This window comes from Phalacrocorax aristotelis, chromosome 19 (genome assembly GCF_949628215.1).
Source record: "Phalacrocorax aristotelis chromosome 19, bGulAri2.1, whole genome shotgun sequence".
Classification (NCBI taxonomy): domain Eukaryota; kingdom Metazoa; phylum Chordata; class Aves; order Suliformes; family Phalacrocoracidae; genus Phalacrocorax; species Phalacrocorax aristotelis.
In genome coordinates this window covers 6,984,820-7,006,466 of record NC_134294.1, presented here as the reverse complement: position 1 = coordinate 7,006,466, position 21,647 = coordinate 6,984,820, and the positions used below count along the sequence as shown (strand labels likewise).

General features: G+C 48.5%; 1 protein-coding gene across 6 annotated transcripts in view; it reads left to right on the top strand.

Moving 5' to 3' along the window:
• Nucleotides 1–12,764: 12,764 nt before the first annotated feature.
• Nucleotides 12,765–21,647, top strand: part of LOC142066452 (uncharacterized) — a 38,367-nt gene continuing 29,484 nt past the window's right edge. For 2 of the 6 annotated variants that reach the window (XM_075113866.1, XM_075113868.1), the window contains exon 1: nt 12,825–13,304. In XM_075113866.1, coding sequence (XP_074969967.1) covers nt 13,118–13,304 — 187 coding nt within the window. In that variant the 5' untranslated portion in view covers nt 12,825–13,117. Of the gene's footprint in view, nt 13,305–21,647 lie in introns of all 6 variants that reach the window. The other 4 variants (XM_075113871.1, XM_075113869.1, XM_075113870.1 and 1 more) reach the window with 4 other exon arrangements.

Genomic DNA, 21,647 nt, shown 5'->3' with positions numbered 1-21,647 from the left:
AATTCAGTGGAGTTTTTCCTCTGAGCCATAATATGTGTGTCTGCACAGTCTACTGAGTCACTTAGCTGACAATCCTTTGCCATCTTGCTTTTTGCAGCCCAGTCAGTGTGATAAAACATACTAGAGACAGCCTGGATCTTCATAGATCAATTTGAAATCTCAGGGGGAACTTTAAAACACTTGCTAACAAATTTCTGCAAAGCATATGCTGAATGGAGCCTGCCACCAATAAGGCAAATGGCAAATAAATGTGATGGTGTCATGTGCAGCCTCGGGGCTGCAGCTCTGTCATCGTGCTGCCAGCGGTGTCCGGAGAAGCACTGTTCTTTGCGTCTGGATTTCATCCAGTTCCCTGGAGTCCGATAAGAAGCAGCCTCTCTCTCAGTTTCATCTGTAAAATGAGATGAGGGGGATCTACCCTCGTATCCCACTTCACTTCACTGCACCAACTTTGCATGAGGATTTGATCCGACCACAGCGCTATGAATGACTGTGTAAGAAGCAGCGCACTGGGTCACTGCGCTCCCACTGGGAACATATCTGCAATGTCAGTAAACAAGCCAGAACGTGTAGCCCTCCAGAGATCCTGGGCAGACACGTGTAGCTTATTGTAGACATGGTCAGATATATTCTCAACATTTTTGTCATGTAATCCTGAGACCTGTTACCACATGGATTCATAAGGGGAGCCCATGGCAACAATGAGAAAGTGTGCTGGCCTTGGGAGCTGCAGAAGATCGCAGCACTGAGCCTCGCCAAACTATCGTCTTCCTGCATTTTTGTCCCAAGTGCGGTGTTAATGACCAATAGACGAAGAGCAGGGACCAGGTAGTCAAAGACGTGTATAAGGACAACTGAGTCTGGTGTTGCAGAATTGCAGTCTAGTGACAAGTGCTGAGGTTGGCTTGTACAAATCCAGCCTTGCTGTGTGGATGATTAGCTATTTTAGGGATAGGTAAAGTCATTTTTACCCAGGTCACCTCCATCCGTTCCCATCTAATGAAATATAGTGAAAGAGGGATTCAGACTAGAATCTCATTACTAGTTACTGCTCATTTGAGGTCTTTTAATCCACTGTGGCTTCCTAAGGGAGGCAGAGATCCCGCTACTGCTTGCTGTCTTGGAAATTCCTCAGCCTGCTTCACTGCTTTACTTTAATATGGTTTTGGTTCTAAGTGTGCAGCCTATTTCAGCTACTTGTTTGGCTGCTCATGGATTCCTAAAATTACTGCAGATGGATGGCTAAATGTCTCTTAGTTGTGAACTGAAACCTTCCAGTGCTAGAGCGTAGGGCAGCAGACTTGATGTTCCTTCAGTGTCTCTCCTTCAGAGAAGTAAGGCAGCTGATCCGGTATGGCTTGCACCAGATGGCTTACATCCCAGGGCTGGGATCCAGTCTCCTTTCCATTTCTGTGCAGGGAGAAACGATGCAACAGTCTTAATAATTGAACATCTCTTGTTTCATGGTGTTATCACACATATAAATTCTTTCCTTTTTCCCTTCTTTTCTCCTTCAGTGCAGTCTAGCCTTATTTCAATTTTCAGCTCTTAGAGAGGCACACGTTTTAATGCAATGACTGTTTGCACAGGCAACGTTTGAACAGGACTTTACTGCCCAGTGTGACTCACACAGCTAATGGATCAGGAAAATATTAGCAACCATTTACTTTTAATTTTTTTCTGAGCAGCCGGGGCTGTGATCAGCAGAGAGTTACATGGCACTGCACAGCGTGGTGTTGGCTGAGCTTTAAAAATCCTATCTGGAGACTTGATGCCAAAGCACCCTGGAAAGGATCTGCAAATGCCAGTGTTGACTAGGAAGTAAGGCCAAGCAATTCTATCCAAAGTGCAGTGCACAAGTCGAGAGTCTTATTGTTTGCAATTATTGGCTCATGTAGTCGTGATTCATTGGGTGGTGGAGGCACTTATTAGTCCTTGCATGGTTTATTGTAGGCAGCTTTAGCAGGATTTACTATATTGGAGGGCCAGGGCAGACTAATCCCCCAAACTACAGCAGGTCTCATGCTGTCACCTGCACTTGGACTTCATTTAGAAATTAATGGAGCATTAGTTCTTGAACCTGAAACAACACTGAGGCATTACTGCAGCAGGTACTAACCAGACTTGGTACCCCAAGTACCTCAGTGGGGTAAAAAAGAGAAGAGCATGAAAAGAGCATAAGTGCCTCTTTGTGAACTGCTAAGTCAGCCACCCAGAATGATCACCCTTTGACAAAGGATGTCCTCTCCAGCCCCCATGTTCAAGCAGCAATGTTGTCTTGGCAACTTCAGGGTTAACATTGGTGGTATTGCCTGACCAGTTCAAGCAGCAGCAAAATAGGCTTGCTGGACAACTGGGGACTAAATTCACACTTTCCTAAGAAAGGTGCTACATGCCAAGAAGAATAATTAAGAGTAGTTGTACCAGGAGGTGACAGACCAGAGACATCTCCCTGTGTGAGGTGTCTGTATCAGCCCCTGTGGTACCCTCACTGCAAAATTCCTCTACCTACCCTCTTCTGGAGAGGATACAGGTTGGGTGGCCTCATTGCTTTCATGCAAACAGCTGTAGTTACTCTCAACAGTGCTCCAGCTTCTGGCTAGCAAGCAAAAACCTGTCTGCCAGCTGTGCTGCAGTGATGCCATCTGGAGACACGTGACCTGAAGCTGGCCCTACAGAAGTCATGTGCAAGTGTTTGAGAGCACCAGTGCTGCCTTCTCAGCAACTCCCCACCCCTTTCCAGATGGGGCTTCTCCAGAGCCCTGGCAGTGCAGATTCTCCGGTGCAGTGATACGAGTTCCCGTGACCTGGGTGCTGGATGTTGACCCTCAGCAGTGGCCAGTTCCCTGCTCTTTAGGACTGATTCTTTTTCTGCAAGTGCTAATTGCCTGTGCCAGCAGTTCTGCTGTTTGAAGTCTATCTGAACTCTCCTCTCCCTACCGTGGCTGCTGTAGACAATATCTAAGACGAGCTCCCTCCAGTGCTGAGTCACTGAAAAATAAGGAAGACTGTCTTAATCTGTTTCATCTGGTCTTCTGGCTTTTGCTAAGTGTCCAAGTAGTGCCAGGTGGAAGACTGGTGGAGTTCTGGGATGGCTGTGCCTAAAGCCCAGGGTTGAGTGGAGGAGCCTAATAGGGAAACCCTTAATGATTTGCCAGATAATGAGTTCTTCCCCTGCCGCCTTTCCCACCCATTCCACAGAAGCACATCTAGAGGCATGATGAAAAGCTGTATGAAAAAAAAATAGGCAAATTGCCATTCAATTATTTAATCTATTTCTAACTTTAGGGTTAGCGGATTTCAAAATCAGAAATGTCTTCTCAGCCTTCCCTCTTCAATATGGTTTATTTATTGTGCGGGATGAATACAGCATATGGAATTCTGCAAGGGAAGTCTGTCTATACTGCTATAATTAGCTAGCAATGGTGACAGCAGGCATCTTTGCTTCTTTATTATTTTAAAATTCTCAGCGCTGTATTATGGGATGAATTTTTACCACATCAGAATGCTAATACTTGGGAAAGCCTGTGGGTGCAGCATACTGCTGCATTAATATAGCCTTCAAAATCCCAAAGAGATCCCAAGTGTGGCTGCAGTGAAATCAGTGGGATTACACCAGTAATGAATCTGGTCCTAGCTACAGAACAGATAAGGAAACTAATCCTTCTTTTTTCCTGCTGCTGCAATTATTTAAGCAACTTACTCATGTACCTGAGGTCAAGTTCTGGGTGGCTGTAAATGAATGCTTGGCATTGTACCTCCCTGCACCAAGGGGGAACTAGATCCTTTTGCCTCCCTGGCTGTACTTAGTATACTGTATACACAATCTTTTAATGAAATAGTTCTCTTGCTGTAAATGTTGCCAGATCCTTTCTTAAAACTGTGTTAGTTTTTAAAAGTAAGCACACACAAAGCAACCCCACCTTTGCAATCCTTAATGAAGGCTGGGAGCCCCTTGCAAGTCCAGGTTTAGAGATCTTTGCAAACATTGGCTCATGCAGCCGCTGAAAACCCGGGCCACGAAATCCTAGTGCCAGTGCAGACACTGGGAGATTCATCAGAAGGGATGTTACATCTTTGCTATAGGACCATCTGAGTTCTCTAGGCTGTTGAGGAAGGAGGCATCGTAATGCTGAACATTTGCTGCTTCCCTCTTTCCCCTGCCAGAAGAGCCCATTCTCCACCCCTGACTGTCCTTGTGGGGCAGCTGGTGCCCAGGGAAAGGGATTCGGTGGGCTCTGTTCACTTACAGGGGTCACTCATTCCTATCCATATGCCAGGTGTGAAGTCTGGTGGGAGCAAACTGCAGCTAGGAGTGGGAAACACTGCAGTGTGCCCTTGTGCTGGATTGGAGGGAGGGACGACACAAATGGTAGCTGAAAAGCAGGCAAATAAACAAGGAGCAGGGACAGAGAGGTGTAACTGGTAGAGTTTCAGAGATAAAAAGCTTGAGTTCCAACGTAACTGTCCAGTGCTGTGTTCCTCAGGGTATTTGACAGTGCACTGTAGAACTAAGCCTAACAGGCAGCGTACTAACCATCAACAGTCCCTCATCATCTGGAGAAGAGGGTCTTGACTTAGTTTGCCCTAAAGGGACTTTTTCCTTGTCTAAATCATATAAACAGAGCCAGGAGAGTCACTTCCCATGAGGCTTGTTATTTAGTGTTATGTAAGAAACGGAGTTTATGTGACTATAATTGCTCCATGAGGTTGAGTTTGCAGGCAGCGCTGGCTAGGACATGCATTTTTGTGCAAGAGCTGAGCCCCTGCACGCCAAATTGGCCGTTTGTGTGTACAGCCACAGGATCTATGAGAGTAACAGACACTTTTGCAGATTTTATCTCCAAATGCGGCCTCTGGTATGTGAGCAGGGAGGCAAATGAGCAACAGTACTTTAAGACTTCTGGGCTGGTCAGACATGTAGGGCTGGAAATACAGGCAGGTACAAATTTTTTTTATTTAGAGGTCTCTCTGTAATTAGCTTAGTGTCAACTTGATAGTTGGCCATGGAGAGAATTTTTGACAGGTTAATATAGAACAGGAGCTGATTTCCATTTTTATAGCTCATTGTTGTTCTCCCTATTGAATTCCTACTATTAAACATATCCATTCCATGCCAGCTGGAGGTGTATACCTGGAAGGAGGCTGCCAAAGACAACCACCTTAGAAGGATTCCCAGATAGTTTGAGTGGTAGATGAGATCCTCTTGTCACTGTTCTGGAAACAGATGCGGACCTCAGAATCAATGAAGCGTCTCTCTGGCAAAAACATTTAGACTATGTTCCCATTATCTCTGTGCAGGAAAAGTGGGATGCTGAATGAAATTTGAAAAAACAAATACATGATTCAGGAAAGTCTATTCTATTTAAAATCAACAACGATTAAGCAATTCAGAAAGTCTCACCCTAAATGCATATCCTATCTGTTGATGGCCACAGATAAGAGACAACGGCAAAGCAGAGATGACTTAAACTCTTGGCTTATCAGGGTATTAAAAAGCAGATTGAAATCTCTCTGGCTGACATCCAGTACGCAAGGACGCCAGCTTAAGTTGCTCATAAGTGATCTTTCCAGCTTGATGCTCAAAATGTAGCATGGACATCTGGATAGCATAAAAACAAACCTCAAGGAAAACAAAACAGCCCTGTGTCCAACTGAGGAGGCTGGGTGAATCAAAGAGAAGGCTTGTGCAGGCACAAAGCTTCCCCTGGAAGGACACTGGAGTGACGTCATGAAGTAGACAAATTCACATCTCTGTGTCAACCCAAGATGCTGCGTGATGCAGTGGAAAATCCTGGAGGAGGGACTGGAGGCGTACATGCAGATCTGCTGCTGAGTGTGCTGTGCTAGCTCCACGCTGCTGGCTTCTCCTCTCACTGTTATCTGTTTATCTGAGAAGCGGACTGCCTCATTAGGCTCCAGACTTGGCTAAGCCCAGCCAGTCATGTGGGAAAACAATTAAAAGTCCTCTCTATTTTTCCTAGCAATTCCAGCACAAGAGTACAGTGACAAATGGCACATCACACACAGCAAAGAAAATGTCTGTACCTACAAAATCCCTCCTCCCAATGGTGTGAGAAACTATTGCAGTCCAGAATGGCGTGACTGATGCAGACTTTCTGAAATATATACTACAAGATAAGTCCAGGGAGCAATGTTTTGTTGTATTTTGTAGAATAGTGCCTGGCTGGGTTACCTTATGAAAAGGAAGAAATAAACCCCAGCATCACAAAGGTGCTGTAAAGAATTGCAAAATGCTGTGTCCTTCACCAGGCCACGTTACAGCATGTGAATATGAACACAGTGAGGCTGAAACTCTGCTCTACAGATGCTATTCATCAATGGTTAATGCTGGACTTCATAAAACTCAGTGGTCATGTTGGAAGAAAAATTGTTGTGCTACTGCCAGTATTCTCTCTACATATGGCACTATTTCTCTCTAGCTAGAACAGAGCCCATGTGGAACAGAAGGAAACTGAAATCCTGCAGACAAATTCCTTTGCTCTTAACACGAGGAAGGCTCGTATCTGTGGCTGAGCCCAGCAGGCTGTGATTAGTCCTGCCAAGGTCCTCTCCCACGGCTCAACAAAAGACCTCCCTCCTCTGCCCTCCCCGCCTCGCCTTCCCACTGCCGATTGCCTGATGGGCGGGCAGGGCTTTGCTCACTGGCTCTACTCCAGTTCAACCATCTTTTTCCACTAATGCTTCTTTGGAATGGACACTTAAGGCTTTATCCATGTTAGTCATGTGCAAAGACTTCTCCTGGCATCTCTGCTTGTAAGCTGATACAGAGACAGAAGAATACAGTGAAAGAAGAAGAGGCTCGGCCGCCTGATGCTGCGGGGCTGAGCAGAGCGCGGAGTCAGAACCCTCAGGTCCTTCGGCTCATGAGTGGAGGCTCACAAGCCCTGGGGCACAAGCTAGTTACACCCTCAGCCGAGTCCCAAAGGCATGAAGCTGCGGAGGCTTGGGCCAGATGCAGCAGCCCTGGGAGACTTTAGGAATACAAGGTGTCTTTGTCATATAGGGGGAAAGGGGGGGCTGATGCTGGAACCCCACTGAGAGAGGCAGTAGCAGCAAGTTTAGCAGCACCTAAACAAACCAAAAAACCCTTTGCCAGTTTGCTCTTGTTTTCTGGCAAACTGCATTTTTATATTACCTTTGGGAGCTGGAATGTTCCCTGGCTGTAATAAAAATGTCTGTACCTTGGTGAGGCAGTAAAGACTTTGCGTATATTTAAAGGGCACTAGCTTCTTTTCTAACAGCTTCGTGTGTTACAGACACTGAAAACAAACAGGCAATGGAGTCACAGGGCTCTAATTGTACTGTGATGCATTTGCTATGGAGAATATGGTCTTTGCACCTCCTTGTTTTGTTTTGTCACTTTGATTTGTCACTTCAAAACCAATTCTCATTGCTTTTCATTAAAAAGGAACCCAAATGATAGACTGGTTTGGAACAGCTTCTTCTCACTCAAGGCAAGGTATCCTCTTTGCAGGAAGATTACCAGTCCAAACTGTGAAAGATGAGGTGGAATTAAAAAGTAAATATGCTTTCTTCTTCCAGAGGAATTAAGATGCAATACTTAACATTTTGGAGTTTTTTTGTCACTGTAAGTGCTTGGACTATAGATTGTTTTTTGACTAATGGGTTTCTCTCATAATGCTTTGACTCTGGGAGCTGATGTTTTACGGAAAGTACCAAGTAACATGCCAAAAAATCCAGATATCAAACACTTTCTGCTAGAATTTGGATGGGCGCTTTTCAATAGGAATAGCTGAATCTGGATTGTCTTGGAATGGTCTTACAAGATGTCGTCGAGGGGTGTCTGCCATTATCAAACATGGTTAGTCTTGTTTGTGTGTCATCGATTTGAGATCTCAGCTGCAGCTGCATGGAGGTCCCTTCCAGCCTAGATCCTGTACTAAAGTCAACATCATCAGGGTGGCTTTCAGTGAGGTGGGTCCAAAATTACCTGAGCTCCCTGACTGTATTTTGGAGCATCTCTGACAGCGTTGGTGCAAGATGCTTCTCTGGCCTTTCTACTGGACAGCTGTGCTCTTACTGAAGGACTGGGAACACTGCTGTACACTAAACTGGGGTAAGGTATAATTCTTCAGGGCCTCGAGGAAGTAGCTTATCTGCTCTGTACCTTGACTGCCCTATAATTAAAATATGTTCTGTGAACCTGAAGTTACCAACACTCCTTATAGATGGATAGTGGCTTTCTACTGCTGTTAGCCTGCTGGCTACGTTGACACATCTTCTAGTAGTTGTGGACGTAAGCATAGATCTCCTTGAGCTCCAGTTTCTACAGAATACTCTCCTAGATGATGAATTTGACCCTTGAATGTTGTACCTCAGAAAGTCAGGGTTTATGCTCATTATGTTCCCCCCATTCACGTTCTCTTACATTACGGCCATGCGGACTGTTCGCTCAGCGCTTGTCCCTAAGGTCTGACACGGCTATGAGAGCATCAAGGCTTCCTGAGATCTCATATGCTTGCTTTTAGGCACGGCACAGCAGTGAGATGACTCAAAGTACATACGTAGGCTTGGGGAAGATAACTGAGATAGCTGAGCCAACATGCCATTCTAAGACAAAAAATAATTTCAACAATGCATTCTAAAAAATGGTCCCATCGGTTCCCTGGGGCACCCTCGAATGGATCCTAATTAGAAGCTGTCACTTCTTGTTACGGGAAGGAAGGAGTGGTTCAGCTTTCCCACCCCTTAACCTCGGAGAGACTGAGATGAGAGCTGCCCCTAGGAATTGCTTCATTTAGGGCACTTTCACTCCTCCAAGAAATTAATTGGGAATTTCTGTGCGTGGTAGGGCAGGCACCTCCCGGAGGCGTATGACACGCAGACACTTCTAACGCTGTAAATTCAGGCACGTACATTCACGGACGCCTGCTTGAGAAAACGTTATTTTTTAAACATTTGTGCCTGTCATTTCCCGACTCCTGCTTCAAGCTCCTCTCCTGCTCAGCCCATACCCTCCAACATTTACGCACTGGATTCCTACAGTGGGTCTCCCTGGAAGGCGCTTGCAAGACCCATAAAGGCTGTAGGGCTGCAGTGTCCTGCTCAGCCAATTTCAGTGGGTTGTGGATGTTCCCAATTTGATCGGTAGGTTTTTAAAAATTGTTGTGAAAACTCAACCCCTAAACAATAAAGCCTCTGCTCTGTTCCTACGGGCATGTTCCTTACATCCTTTTCAGACACTTGGTTTCTTGACAGCTTTTACATAACCTGGCTGAAAACACCCTCACAGCCAATTAAATGCTTGCTATGAAATCCAAAGCTCTGATTAAAAGGATGGAGCTTTCCAGGACTGCAATATTTGCGCAGATGGTTAATACTCATGGCTTGCTCTACAGGCGGAAAAGTAGCATTTTCTTTACAAGTACATACAGTCTGAGCTTCCCCATGGGAATTGCTTGTTGTGATCAGGTTATTATTTTAAAGCTATCATCAGATGTGATCACCCATTGGATTAGAGGAAGCAAGAGGAGCTGATCAGATAACCCCTGAGGCACAAAGCATTTTGAGTTGGATTTGAAGAGAGCCATCACCTATGGTCAATTTGTTCGGCTCAGGGTGCTTCCCTCCTCCTCTGTATCTTCCTGAAAGTAAACGTACCTAGTGGCTGTGGACCTTTAGAGGTGTGGGATGTTATAGTAATTTGCTCAAGGAAGTGTCCTCTGAACGGGCTGATGTGACAACCCCTTTTCAGAAAAAATGCATGGTTAAAAAAGTGCAAAAGTGAATAGCAGGTAAATATGCAAACTAGGCCTTGCAAAATCATCAGGGTGTCACCTTTTCATCTGGTACACTGAAATCTGTGGCAAAGAGAACTTCTGATCTCTCCCAGTCAGACAAGCACAAAGATCTAGTCAGACTAAAATACTAAATACAAATAAAGCACAATAAAAATGAACTCTCTGAAGACGGGCGTGTGCGCCATGGGTCTCAAAACAGAGACTTCTATTATGGGGGAATGTTCCCTAGAATAAGGAAGCCCAAACTCATTGCAGTTATCTTCCCATCTTTGTGAACAAGCTTGCTCTGATTTGGCTGTTTATTACGAGTGCTCTGCTGAGATACCCTGATCTCTTTGGGGTCCTGCAGTTGTTTAGCCTTCCCTGAAAACTGGAAAACATCTCAGAATAGCAGCTAAAGCCGTGGGCCCTTATATTATTTTTGATGTGGAAGAACAGGACCAAAGTGGGGGATTTTATCTCTGACTGCAGGGGAAGTGGGATCAGCTCTCAGTTTACTGGGATTTCACTAGCAGGCCACACAACATAAATACTGGCAAAGCACAAGCAAGAAGCAAACCCTTTGACCCGTTGCTGGGGCTGTACTATTCATCTGGCCCTAAATCTGGTGCAGAAATATGGAGCTAATCTGTAAATGAGTTTATTACAGTGTAGAAAAGTGCTAGATTGCAGAAACTTTGTAAATCAGATCTTTCTCAGATAGGCATTCCCTAATTCAGGATTTTAACCTTTTCCAGAGCCCTCTCTGTCAAAACCTCAGGAATTCCCAGTGTTTCTCAGGCAGGAACCAGCACATGAGGAAGTAATTAATGAGAGCAGGAGGGGGAAAAAAAAATGTGCTGAAGAGAGGCAAAGCTGAGACTCAAATCCCTCATGCCACAGGCTGCCTCCTCAGTCCTCAAGATGCAGACAAAAGACATTCCAGCTCCTGACAAACAGCCTGAAGAGATGCTGAAGCATTCAGCAACCCCCCAGGATGTTTATGAAGAGAAGCTGTTGGACAGTAAGGCTGTCTGATGCACGCGGCCTACATAGGGTAGGTGGAGTGTCTCTTGAACTGAGGATATGTGAATTAGCAACAGGATTATTCTCGGTCCTACATGCAAATGATCCATGGCAGACACAGGCTGCACGAAGCATCGCATTAGCGCTATTCTGGTTTTCAGAAAGAGCTAAGCAGTGAGTCTGGAATAATCAGTTAATTCATGAAGGAAAGTATATAATGTTTTCTGGAAGCTGTCCTCAGAAGCAGGACTGTTAGCCAAATCACCCGATTTCCAGTAGGCTGAATCTCGCCCTTATTCTGGCAGACACCTCAAGCAACATACCAAGTCCACTTGAAATGCTTGAAAAAACCCCACCATAAAAAAAAACTTTGTTACTTTGGATAAATCATGACCTTACTGGAATGCTGTGCCTCAGTTTTCCCACCTGCAGGTTAGGGAGACAGGAATGCCATTCAACTATTTCCCAGCAGTACTGTAAAGCTCATTTGATTAACATTTATAAAACTGTGCATGATTCTTGGAGGGGAATTGCTGCTGAAGAATTAATTGTGATGCTTGTTGCTTATTCCCCAGATGCCTGAGGTATGGAACTTGGCAGATTCTGGAAGAAGTATCCTTGTGAGCTCGGATAAGAGATGAGCCAACCTGACAGTCAGGCTGTCGGTGCCAGCAAGGTTCATTATAAACCTGGGGGTCTTAAATAGCGGATCTAAGCTCAGAACATGGGCAAGGCTCCAGAAAGCTTTGTCTCTCCCGTGAAGTATAGAATCAGAACGGTTTGGGTTGGAAGGGACCTTTATCTAGTCCAACCCCCCCACAATGAGCAGGGACATCTTCAACTAGATCAGGTTGCTCAGAGCCCCGTCCAACCTGACCTTGGAGGTTTCCAGGGATGGGGAAGTAGAACTGTTCTCTCCTGTTCCTGTCTGTCATCAGCTAACACAGCTGTGCATCACATACCTGGATAAAACAAGTCAGGCTCTGCCAGAAGAGAACAGCCCACGTTAAGGGCAGCTGCTTAGGAGAGGCTAAGCCGCCTAGAACACCTTGAAAAAGCCTAACTCATCTTACACTCTTCTCTTTGTACTGGCCTCATGCCTTTATCAGCCCACATTTTCCCGAGAAGACACCACTGCTCTTAAAAACCTTAAGGTTTTAAAAAAATCATTGGAAGATGTGCTCCTTGTTAATTGGTGCAGGTGTCCCCCGTCTGCCTCCCGTTGGCAGCAGGTGCCCCCAGCAGGGGCTGCGGGTTTAGAAAAGGGAGGGGAAAATAAACACGTGGGAAAGAGCTCAGTGACTCCAGCCTGCTTGAGGAGGGGGTGAGAGGAGCCCCGCTCGGCCCCGGCGCCCTGCGGGCGAGGAGTGTGCGGGACATCCCGCACCAGCCCGGGGGCGATGCGGGCACGGGCTGGGTGCCCCGGGATGCTCGGGGGAGGGGGGGTGCGGGACATCCCGCACCAGCCCGGGGGCGATGCGGGCACGGGCTGGGTGCCCCGGGATGCTCGGGGGAGAAGGGATGCGGGACATCCCGCACCAGCCCGGGGGCGATGCGGGCACGGGCTGGGTGCCCCGGGATGCTCGGGGGAGGTGGGTACGGGACACCCCGCACCAGCCCGGGGGCGATGCGGGCCGGGGTGTCCCGGGGTGCTCGCCCCGTGTCGGGCGGGCTGGGCAGCGGGGAGCCCCGGGGGGAGCCGCCCGCTCGCCGGGGCGCCCCGGGACGGCGGCGGGGGGGCTCCGGGGCGCTGCGGTCCCGCGGCCCGCCCCCCTCCCGCCGCAGCCCGGCTGCCGCCGCCGGTTTCCTGGCCTCGCTCCCGGCGCCGGTGCCGCCGCTTCCTCTCGCAGCTCCGCGGGGAGGCGGCAGAAAGTGCTTCTCGTCCCGCCGGCTTATTTTTTCCGGTCGGTGCTCCAGAGGGGGAGGTGGGAAGAGCCAAAAGCGGCGGTACCCCCTTCCCGCCCCACCTCCGCTGCAGCACATGGGAAGCAAAAGTTTTCCTCCTCCTCCTCCTCCTCCTCCTCCTCGTCTCTCCCCGCCGCCCGGGCCGGTCCCCCGGCGCGGTTTGCAGCTGAGGGATGCGCTGGCGGCTCCTCTCGGACACCGGCGTTGGGCTGCGCTTCGCTCCCAATGGCAACGAGGGATAAAACGTCGCGGGATCGTCCGCCGCTTCTCTGAGGGCTGGAAGGGAGCGAAGGCGAGACTTTGATCGCGTCTTGCAGAGGGATCTGCAAATTTGCGGAGGAAAGGGGCTGTTGGGTAAAAATAATCAGATGCTTTAGCAGCGCCGGGGAGGCAGTGGTACATCGCTTTGCTTCGGCCCCATCATGGGCACTGGCATATGCTCGAGGAGGCAGAAGGGGCTTCTGCAGACCGGGTTTTGCCTGGTGACTGTGGCGTGTTTGGGCTCGGGAGTTTTCATGTACAGCCACTTGCAGCAAAAGGTGCAGAACGCTGAAGCCCTGGCCCAGAAATACAAACAGCAGCAGGAAGCGCTCTCTGCCCAGCTCCAAGGTGAGTGACCCTCTCCCTGCGGGTGTGCACCCACGCCGAGCTGCCCCCTCTCCCAACAGTCCCTGCTGGTGGTTTTCCCGTACAGCCCAGTGACAAGCAGGGTGTCTTTGCAGAGCAGGGTTCAGCTTTTGGCTTTAAGGATCTCTAAAACGGTGCTGTCACCTATTTCCTCCCCCCCCTCTTTTGCTGTCTAGAATTAGAATAGCTTAGAATTGCTGCTCGCAGTAGCAAGGGGAACAGAGTGTGCTGGACTGGTGAGTTCAGCTGCATCGCGGCTATTCCATTTCATCTCCCCGCGGTTCCCTTTGGCTGTAAAGACCTATGTCATCCTAAATGTGAAGCAGTAAAAATGCAATTAGGGCTTACAGAGGCTGGTTGGACCGGCTCCGAGATGTGGCTCCGCTCTCCAGCCCGCAGGAGCGTCTGTCCGGGAAGCAAAGAGAGAGGCAAGGGGTCCTTTAGTAAAGTTTGTCATCATACTGTCTCCTGCCCGTTGCCTCTGCAAGAAAACAAACCCATCTTCTCAAGAGATTGATCTGTGACTGGAGAAGTCTTGGCAGCTTGTTTGGGGCTGATGGATGCTGCAGTACAGAGCTCCCTAGAAAGGGGGGAGAAGGAGGAAGAATTGGGTTTTCTGAGCCCACTGACCAGCGCTTGGTTCCGCTGGCAAGAGCTACCAGAAGGAAAGCATAATATGTGTATTCCCCCTCCCCCTTTCCCCCTCACTTGTCCTCCTTACATAAATGTCTAACTGTGAGAGAATGACATCTTAGCCCATGGAGAGATCGCAGTAGGGAAGGCTGAGGACACGTGTTACTCCATTGCTGAACTCTTACCTTCTTTGTCTAGTCTGTTATTCTAGCCTTACTGTGGCTGCCTGAGCTAGGTTTCCAGCACCTGTCACCAGATCTGGAGTCTCTAGCAGGATTTGCTGAGCTCCCTATAGAGAGGTTCGGTGGGAATCCACTCCTTGGTAGCAGCAGTTGTGCTGGTAATGCTAGAGGATGGGTTGGTTCTGGGATACCCACAGAATGAATTTTATGTGGACAAAATACTGTTTGCCTGTGGTTCTAGTGACTCAAGGTCAAGAGATCAAATTAACATTTTATAATCTAAACCCACTTGTTAGAAAGTCTTTAAATCAAGAGCTCTTCCTCAGGCTCAAACAAAATATGGGGTCTCCATTATGCCCGATGTTGCCATACCCAGTGACATTGCTTCTCTAGCCTGTATTGCTGGGGGATTCTGCAGATCTCTGATTCAATGTGTGTGCCTTTTAAGGTTAAACCTTTTCTGGTGCTTTTGTGTGCAGTGTGTGATGTGAATGTAGCATTGTACATATGCTTCCTGTGCTCAGGGCAGATTATTCCTACCTGTAAACTGGGAAAGCAGAGTCTGGTGTATGTATTCTGTTTGTCTCTCAAGGAAACATGCTTTAAAAACCAGTCTTGTGGATTATCTAGTGTGTGTATAGGCTCACTTCTATTATCTTCTGTTTTGCTTCCATTTCTCCTTACTCTATCACAAGGCAGTCAGCTACAGCTCCTGATGTGCTGCACGGTCCCAGCCACGGCAATGTCCACCTGCATCCTGTGTTTTGGAGATGCAAAGATCGGCAGGACAGAAGTTAGCCCACATTCCTTTCTGGTGTGTCAGCACTTCGCACTTCTCTTGGAGAGAGTGGCTCGTTCTTCAGAGAATAAGATGACAGCGGTAGCCTCAGGGAAGGCCAGTTTTGGGAACAGCAGGCTCAAGCAAACCACTGAGACAGGCTCATAGTATGTTTTTTTTTTTCACCCGAATATGTTTGAGTGGCAGAGGTGTAGCCTGTTGCTGGGGTTTCTAACCCTCTGTCAGTCCTCCCAGTCCTAAATACAGCTGTTGCCATGGATACCCTTTTTATTTTGAAAGGACACTTACTTGTCCAACAATTTTAACAAAGGCAAAGCTTCGTGTTGGATTTGGCTGGTGGGAGAAGCCTAGCAATTGGCAGCTAGGAGCCACGTTCATGGAAGTCTTAAAGTGAAGCGGTATTTGCACAGACGGCCGTCGTGCTGTCATCTTGCAGCGCTGCTCCCTGCGGTGCTTTGGTGCTGAACAGAGTGGGGAGTCGGGGCTCTGGGCTCGATCCCTGCCCCCGTGCTGGCTTGTTGCGTGGCTTTAATTGCCCTGTCTTCTGCATCTGATTTCTGTCTTTCCAGCCCTACAAAAGGAGGAAGTGTTATTCTGAGGTGGAATTGAGTACTGTTTAACTAGTGCTTCAGGTGTGTCCTTCCAGCTATCCAGTATTTCCTACCCACCTTATATCTCAGTACAATATATGGTTAATGCTGCTGGTAGCCTCTGTAAATAAAGCTTGAAAGCTTAGGGCTGGGCTGAGAGTTGAGTGAAAGGGAAAAGGAAAGCAAGAGGAGGAGGGAGCAAAGCTGTCTTGGTGCCAGCACTCCCTGTCCCACGTGCTGGCTTCTACTGGCCGCACACGGGGAAATGGATCTTATCTACTCTTTTAAAACAAGAATAAAGCAGCTGCTGACTTTGCTGTAAGATAAAACACATTGTGTGAGAAGAAGAAAGGGAGATATTGTGGTGTGCGTGACCCTGTCCAACCTCTTGCCTGGTGGTTAGTAGCCCTTGTCCCGGCCAGCTCTTGCTGCTGCACGCAGAGGTAGCTGTTTGTGTGACCCTCTTTTTTGCATCGTGGTCCAGGTGGAATCCAGAAGAAAAATCTGCTTGGCTTTTCTGTCCCTGCATCTCTTGTTTCTGCTGGGGTTGGAGGTATGTCTGAAAGAGCACGGAGACCCCTTGCAAAGTACTACGCTCTCCCTTATGGGCTGTGATTTGGGGGACTCTGGTGCTGTGTCATGAGGCTCAGAGGGGATTAGAGACGCCGTCTGGCAAGCTGTGACCTGGTGTGCGCTTCTGATGAATCTGTTCTGTCTTGGCCCCCACCCCAAACTCATGCCACGGAGTTATGTAGCAGGTGGCTTTAAGCAAAGTGTTGCTTTGCCACCTCCCACTTCCCGTAGGTGTGTGCCTGCGTATGTACGAGCATGCTGCTGCCTGGAGGCTCTGAGGGGAACTAGAGAGAGTTTATTTCGGTCGCCTCACTGACAAACAGTACTCTATGAACAGATGGGAAGGAAGGGTGCATTTATAGTACTGTCCCCTTCTGTCTGATATTCCTGATGTGGCCTGACAATGGCACACCAAACTGACGTCTGGGATGGAGGGATTTGCTATCCCACAACAGGCTGCCATTGCACAGTGGCTAAGCATGAGCACTCCCGCCCTCACCATCGGATGTCTTCTACCTGGTCTGTCTGGTGGGTTGACCCTGGCTGGACGCTGGGTGCCCACCAAAGCTGTCACCCCCCTCCTCAGCTGGACAGGGGAGAGAAAATATAACGAAAAGCTCATGGGTCGAGATAAGGACAGGGAGAGATCAGTCACCAACTACCATCATGGGCAAAACAGACTCGACTTTGGGAAATTAGTATAATTTATTACCTATCAAATCAGAGTAGGGTAATGAGAAATAAAAACTAAACCTTATAACACCTTCCCCCCACCCCTCCCTTCTTCCCGGGCTTAACTTTACTCCTGATTTTCTCTCCCTCCTCCCCTCTGGCAGCGCAGGGGGGCAGGGAATGGGGGTTGGGGTCAGTTCATCACACGCTGTCTCTGCCACTCCTTCCTCTTCGGGACACACACACAGACGACTCCTCACACTCCTCCCCTGCTGCAGCACGGGTCCCCCATGGGGTCACAGGTCCTGCCAGCAAACCTGCCCCACCGTGGGCTCCTCTCCCCATGGATTCACGGGTCCTGCCAGGAGCCTGCTCCAGCGTGGGCTGCCCACGGGGTCACAGCCTCCTCTGGGCATCCTCCTGCTCTGGTGTGGGGTCCCCACGGGCTGCAGGGGGATATCTGCTCCACCGCTAGCCCCCCTGGGCTGCGGGGGCACAGCCTGCCTCACCGCGGTCTTCACAGGAATCTCTGCTTGGGCACCTGGAGCACCTCCTCCCCCTCCTTCTTCGCTGACCTCGGTGTCTGCAGGGCTGTTCCTCTCACACATTCTCACCCCTTTCTCCAGCTGCAGTTGTGCACTTTTTCTTTCCCCCCTTCTTAAATATATTGTCCCTAGGTGCTACCAGCGTCGCTGATGGGCTTGGCCTTGGCCAGCGGTGTGTCTATCTTGGAGCCGGCCGGCATTGGCTCTACTGGACACGGGGGAAGCTTCCAGCAGCTTCTCCCAGAAGTCACCCCTCTAGCCCCCCTGCTACCAAAACCTTGTCACTGTCTTGCCTTTGCCATCTCTCTGGATCAGAGAGGGAAGTACGATTAGTGTGGCTTTTGTTCTGCTCCCCTTGTCCCTTGCTCTGGGTGATTCTTGAGCCTGAGCGACTGGTGCTGTGGGTGATCAGTTGTGATGTGACTGGATGGAGACTGGCAGGAGTATCTGATGCCTCTAACAAGGAGAGCAGCAGAGAAGAAAGCTGCTTCTGGGTGATTAGCTATGAGGGGAAGGAGCACGGTGCAGTCTGGAAGGTGGTGGTGATCTCTGTGCGCTGAGAGCCGCTTGGAGCTGTGAGCCATGGGCCGAAGGACGACTCTTGCCACGCTTTGTGCTATTGGCATAGAAATGGCCCAAGAACTATGCGCCGTGCATGGTTTTAGCAGAACCAGAGCAGCAAATCTGACGCCTCTGCTGCCTTGCTCCCTGAAAGGAGGGAGCTAGCACACACTCATGGCTTTCCCAGGCAGGGGTAAAATTAAACTACTTGAACAGAAGGAGAGTAAAACCTGGGACTGTTGGCAAGACTGGAATCACTCTCCCTTTATGGTACTCTTAAAGTCTCCCTGGCAGATGTTTATCTTGCCTCTCTAGGGTATATGAGGCATCCCCTTCACACAAACACCCTGTTTTATGTGAGCTTTTAAAATGAGAATGCGTCTGTGGAAGGCCTGACTTGTTCTTTCCCAAAGGCAAGGCACTGCAAGGGATTTCATTGTTTCAGCAGTCCAAGTTCTGCATTTTAGCTCATTTGGCAGCAGGTGACAGTGCTTTAGTGCTGAGTTCTGGCTCAGTTCCAGCCTGGGTTTAGACACTGACCACCCTCCATTCTCTCTTGTAATTGCAAATTGTTAAAGACTTCCTGGCTTCCTGTCCTCTGAAGCCATACAGAGCCATTTTGGTCTGCTGTATTCTACCACAAAGATGAGTAGAGAGACTACTTTGTGCAACACTTACTCGATGCTTTGTGAAAAGCTGAACCCACCTTTTCTGGGCTCTGGAGACCTGGAAGAATGGCAGGAGAGATTACAGCTGGTTTTTTTTTCCTAGTCACTAGAGGTTACTTCAGCTTATCTTATTAAAAAAAAAAGTGTCAGAGAGCCAGATTTTGTGTCCTAAACTTCTGAATAAACAACCTCTGTAATGGAGCTGTTCCTGAAGGCCCATCTGCTTTGTGGTGCTTGAATTAGGGTTTGTGGTTGTGGGTGTTAGCACAAGCCTATTGCTATAGATGCTTTCCTGTGCTTTAGTTTCCCATTTACTCTGTGAGATCAATAGCAGCTGGTAGTTTCGGGTCATCTAAGCAGACCTTTTCTACACTAAATAGTTATTTATTTGCCTGGTCCTGTGCTGAGAGTGCTTGGCTTTTCTGAGTGAGGCTATAGCTGTTCAGCTTGCCTCCTGTGCTACTCTGGGCGCTTTGCCCTCTGGCTGATGGAGCACAACTGTGCCGTGAGCAAGCCTGGTCGCTGCCTCATTGCCCTGGGTTTTTCAGCTGCAGGGACCTGGAGAGGTAGGTAACCTGCCTGTGTGGGGTGTTTCTAGCCCTGGTCATAGACTCTGTTCTCTTTCAGTACACTCAGGTTAGTAGAAAATGAAATTCAATGCCCACAGGAGAACCTCCAACATGGGGAATTCCTCCAAACCAGAACTGCTGAGGTAAATGCAAGACTGGAAGCTCAGAGTACATGAAAGGGCATGGCAGAGCCTGTGAATTGCTGGGCATTCCTAATAGTCCCAGCAGCCGTGACTTTTCATTGCTGGTGTGAGGTTCTCATCACATCAAAGACTTGTCCTCAGGGTGTCTGTTAGATAAGACTGCCAGAAAGTGAGATGTTTGTGGCAGAAACCTGAGTGCCCAGAGCTCACAAATCTTTTGGGAAGCGGCTGATGTTCTGAAGATGATAATTTCATTGAACAAGGCTTTTTAGCATGTAGTGAAGAAGCACCCAGTCTCTTGTGTGCTTAGCTGGGCGGGGAAAGCCCTCAGGGTGACATCTGAGTAGTCTGTTGGGAAAAGTGCTTCTAAAAATAAAGCTGTCATGAAGTAGACGCTTGGACAGCTGCGGTGATGGGCTTGCTGCTTACCAACGTGCTCAGCAGGGGAAAATAATCCTTCCAGATTGAAAACAAATATTTCTGCTGCAATGGTTTGGAGAATATGGTAGTTTCCTCACTTCAGAGGAAAATATTAATGAAGTGGCCCAGCCCAGGGGAAGCATCTTAACCACTGGGATGTCTGTCTTTGTTAACTTGGAAGATAACAAAGAAAAGGAAGGAGATGGTGACAACAGGAATTCCTGACCTAGGATGCTGGCCCTTCCTGCTCCCTGAGGGAGGTCAAAAGCGACAGAATTAGATGAGGTCAGGGGAGACGGCTTGGATGTGAGTGTATGCCTGGGGAATGGCTCCTCAGTCAGGGGTGGGGCTGAGCTTGGCACATGATGAGCCCAGGCTGGCAGAGCCTAAAACAGAGTTCTTGTACCTGCAGTGTCTAAAAACAGCAGAGTCCAGGAAAAGCCAACTTGGTCTGTCTTTTCCTGCTGAAGCCTTGATTTCAGAACAGGAAAAGTCACTGCCTGGAGGTGCTGAAACTGATCCACAGGAGACAATGGGATACCAAGATATTTGGATTCGGTTTGTGACTTGAGGCTGGAGCCTCGGCTCCAGCTGCCCTCAGTATCTAGGCTGCTTGCCTACCTTGGCTAGCTGGGGTAGCGCCCCCAGAAAGCTTAGGAAGCAGTTGTACTACAACTGGCAAAACCCTTAGGACTCAACACTTCACCATGCTTGGCTTCATTTATCACTACTACTTTTTCCCCCGATTCGCTCGGGCACTCGGCTACTGCTGGAGGTCACTGTAAACATTAACAGATCCACTGCTGGTAAACCAAAGTGTTGCAAAACTCCCAAGCTTGGACCTAGCCAATGTCATGAGCTTGGCTTAAAAATCATGGAGTTAAACCATGTGGAGGTTCTTTTTCTGTGCGGAAAAGGCATTTCCGGGTGGGAGGAACACCACCAGCCTTCGTGAGGGTCCTGGTAAAGCCACCAGGCTTGGATTTGTTGTGATCCAGCAGAAGAGAAGTATGCAGTAGTGAAGCAGGCTTTAAAGAAGCTGGATAAAGTGATTAGACTGTACTCTCAGGTCTGTCCTGCATGAAGTTGCAGGGGGATGTGGCTCATAAAGGCGAGGAATGCTTCCCTGGAATGCCCTGCTTTGATTAAAAAAACTCTTGAAGAATAATCATGGCAGCAGTGCTTTGCTGCCTGGTGAAATTACAGTCTTCATGCACTTCGTGTAATGAGAGACCTGCCGTGAGGGAGACACCGTCTAAAAATGCAAGGAATAGTTGCCATTTTGCAATGCTGAAGGAAGAGGTGAGGCATAGGGAGGCTGTGAGTTCTGTGGACTCCTGATGACTCGGGTGGCTTGAATTTCCTGCCTGGGCAGAAGTGGGTGGGGCGGCAGAGAAAGTGTTTTTCTTTGGGTGTTTTTTTTTTTGTTTGTTTTCCTTCAGGTGCTACAGAGGTGTCAGACTCGATGGCAGGGCAAGGAAGGACTATTCTGATCACAAAGTTTGATTCTTGTATAGTCCCTACCTCAGCCTTATGGTTCCTGGATGATCTTTAGAATTGTTTAGAAAAATGTCCTAGCCTGACTTTCAGGATGCTAGAACTCCTATGAGCTCCTCTCTAGGTATAGACCGAGAGCAACACCTGCACCACCATAGGCTTGGTGCCGCTGATGGCCAACATTGTAAAACATTAGATATACATATAGATGTTTTGTCTCTTACATCCCCAGGTCGAGTGTCTGCTCTCATGCAGCAAACCGCCTGTTAATGCAGGACATACACCACCTTTGCTGCTCCTGTATGACCTGAGGGGAGCTGGCAGTCTCTATAGATTCACTTGCAGGAAGAGCACAGGTCACTTGGGGCTCTTGGCTTGTCAAGATTTAAGCGAGGAACGGGTTAGCACTTGTTCAATGTGTACAAATATCACCCCCCTTTGTTAGCTTTCCTGGAGATGGTGCGTCATGGCTT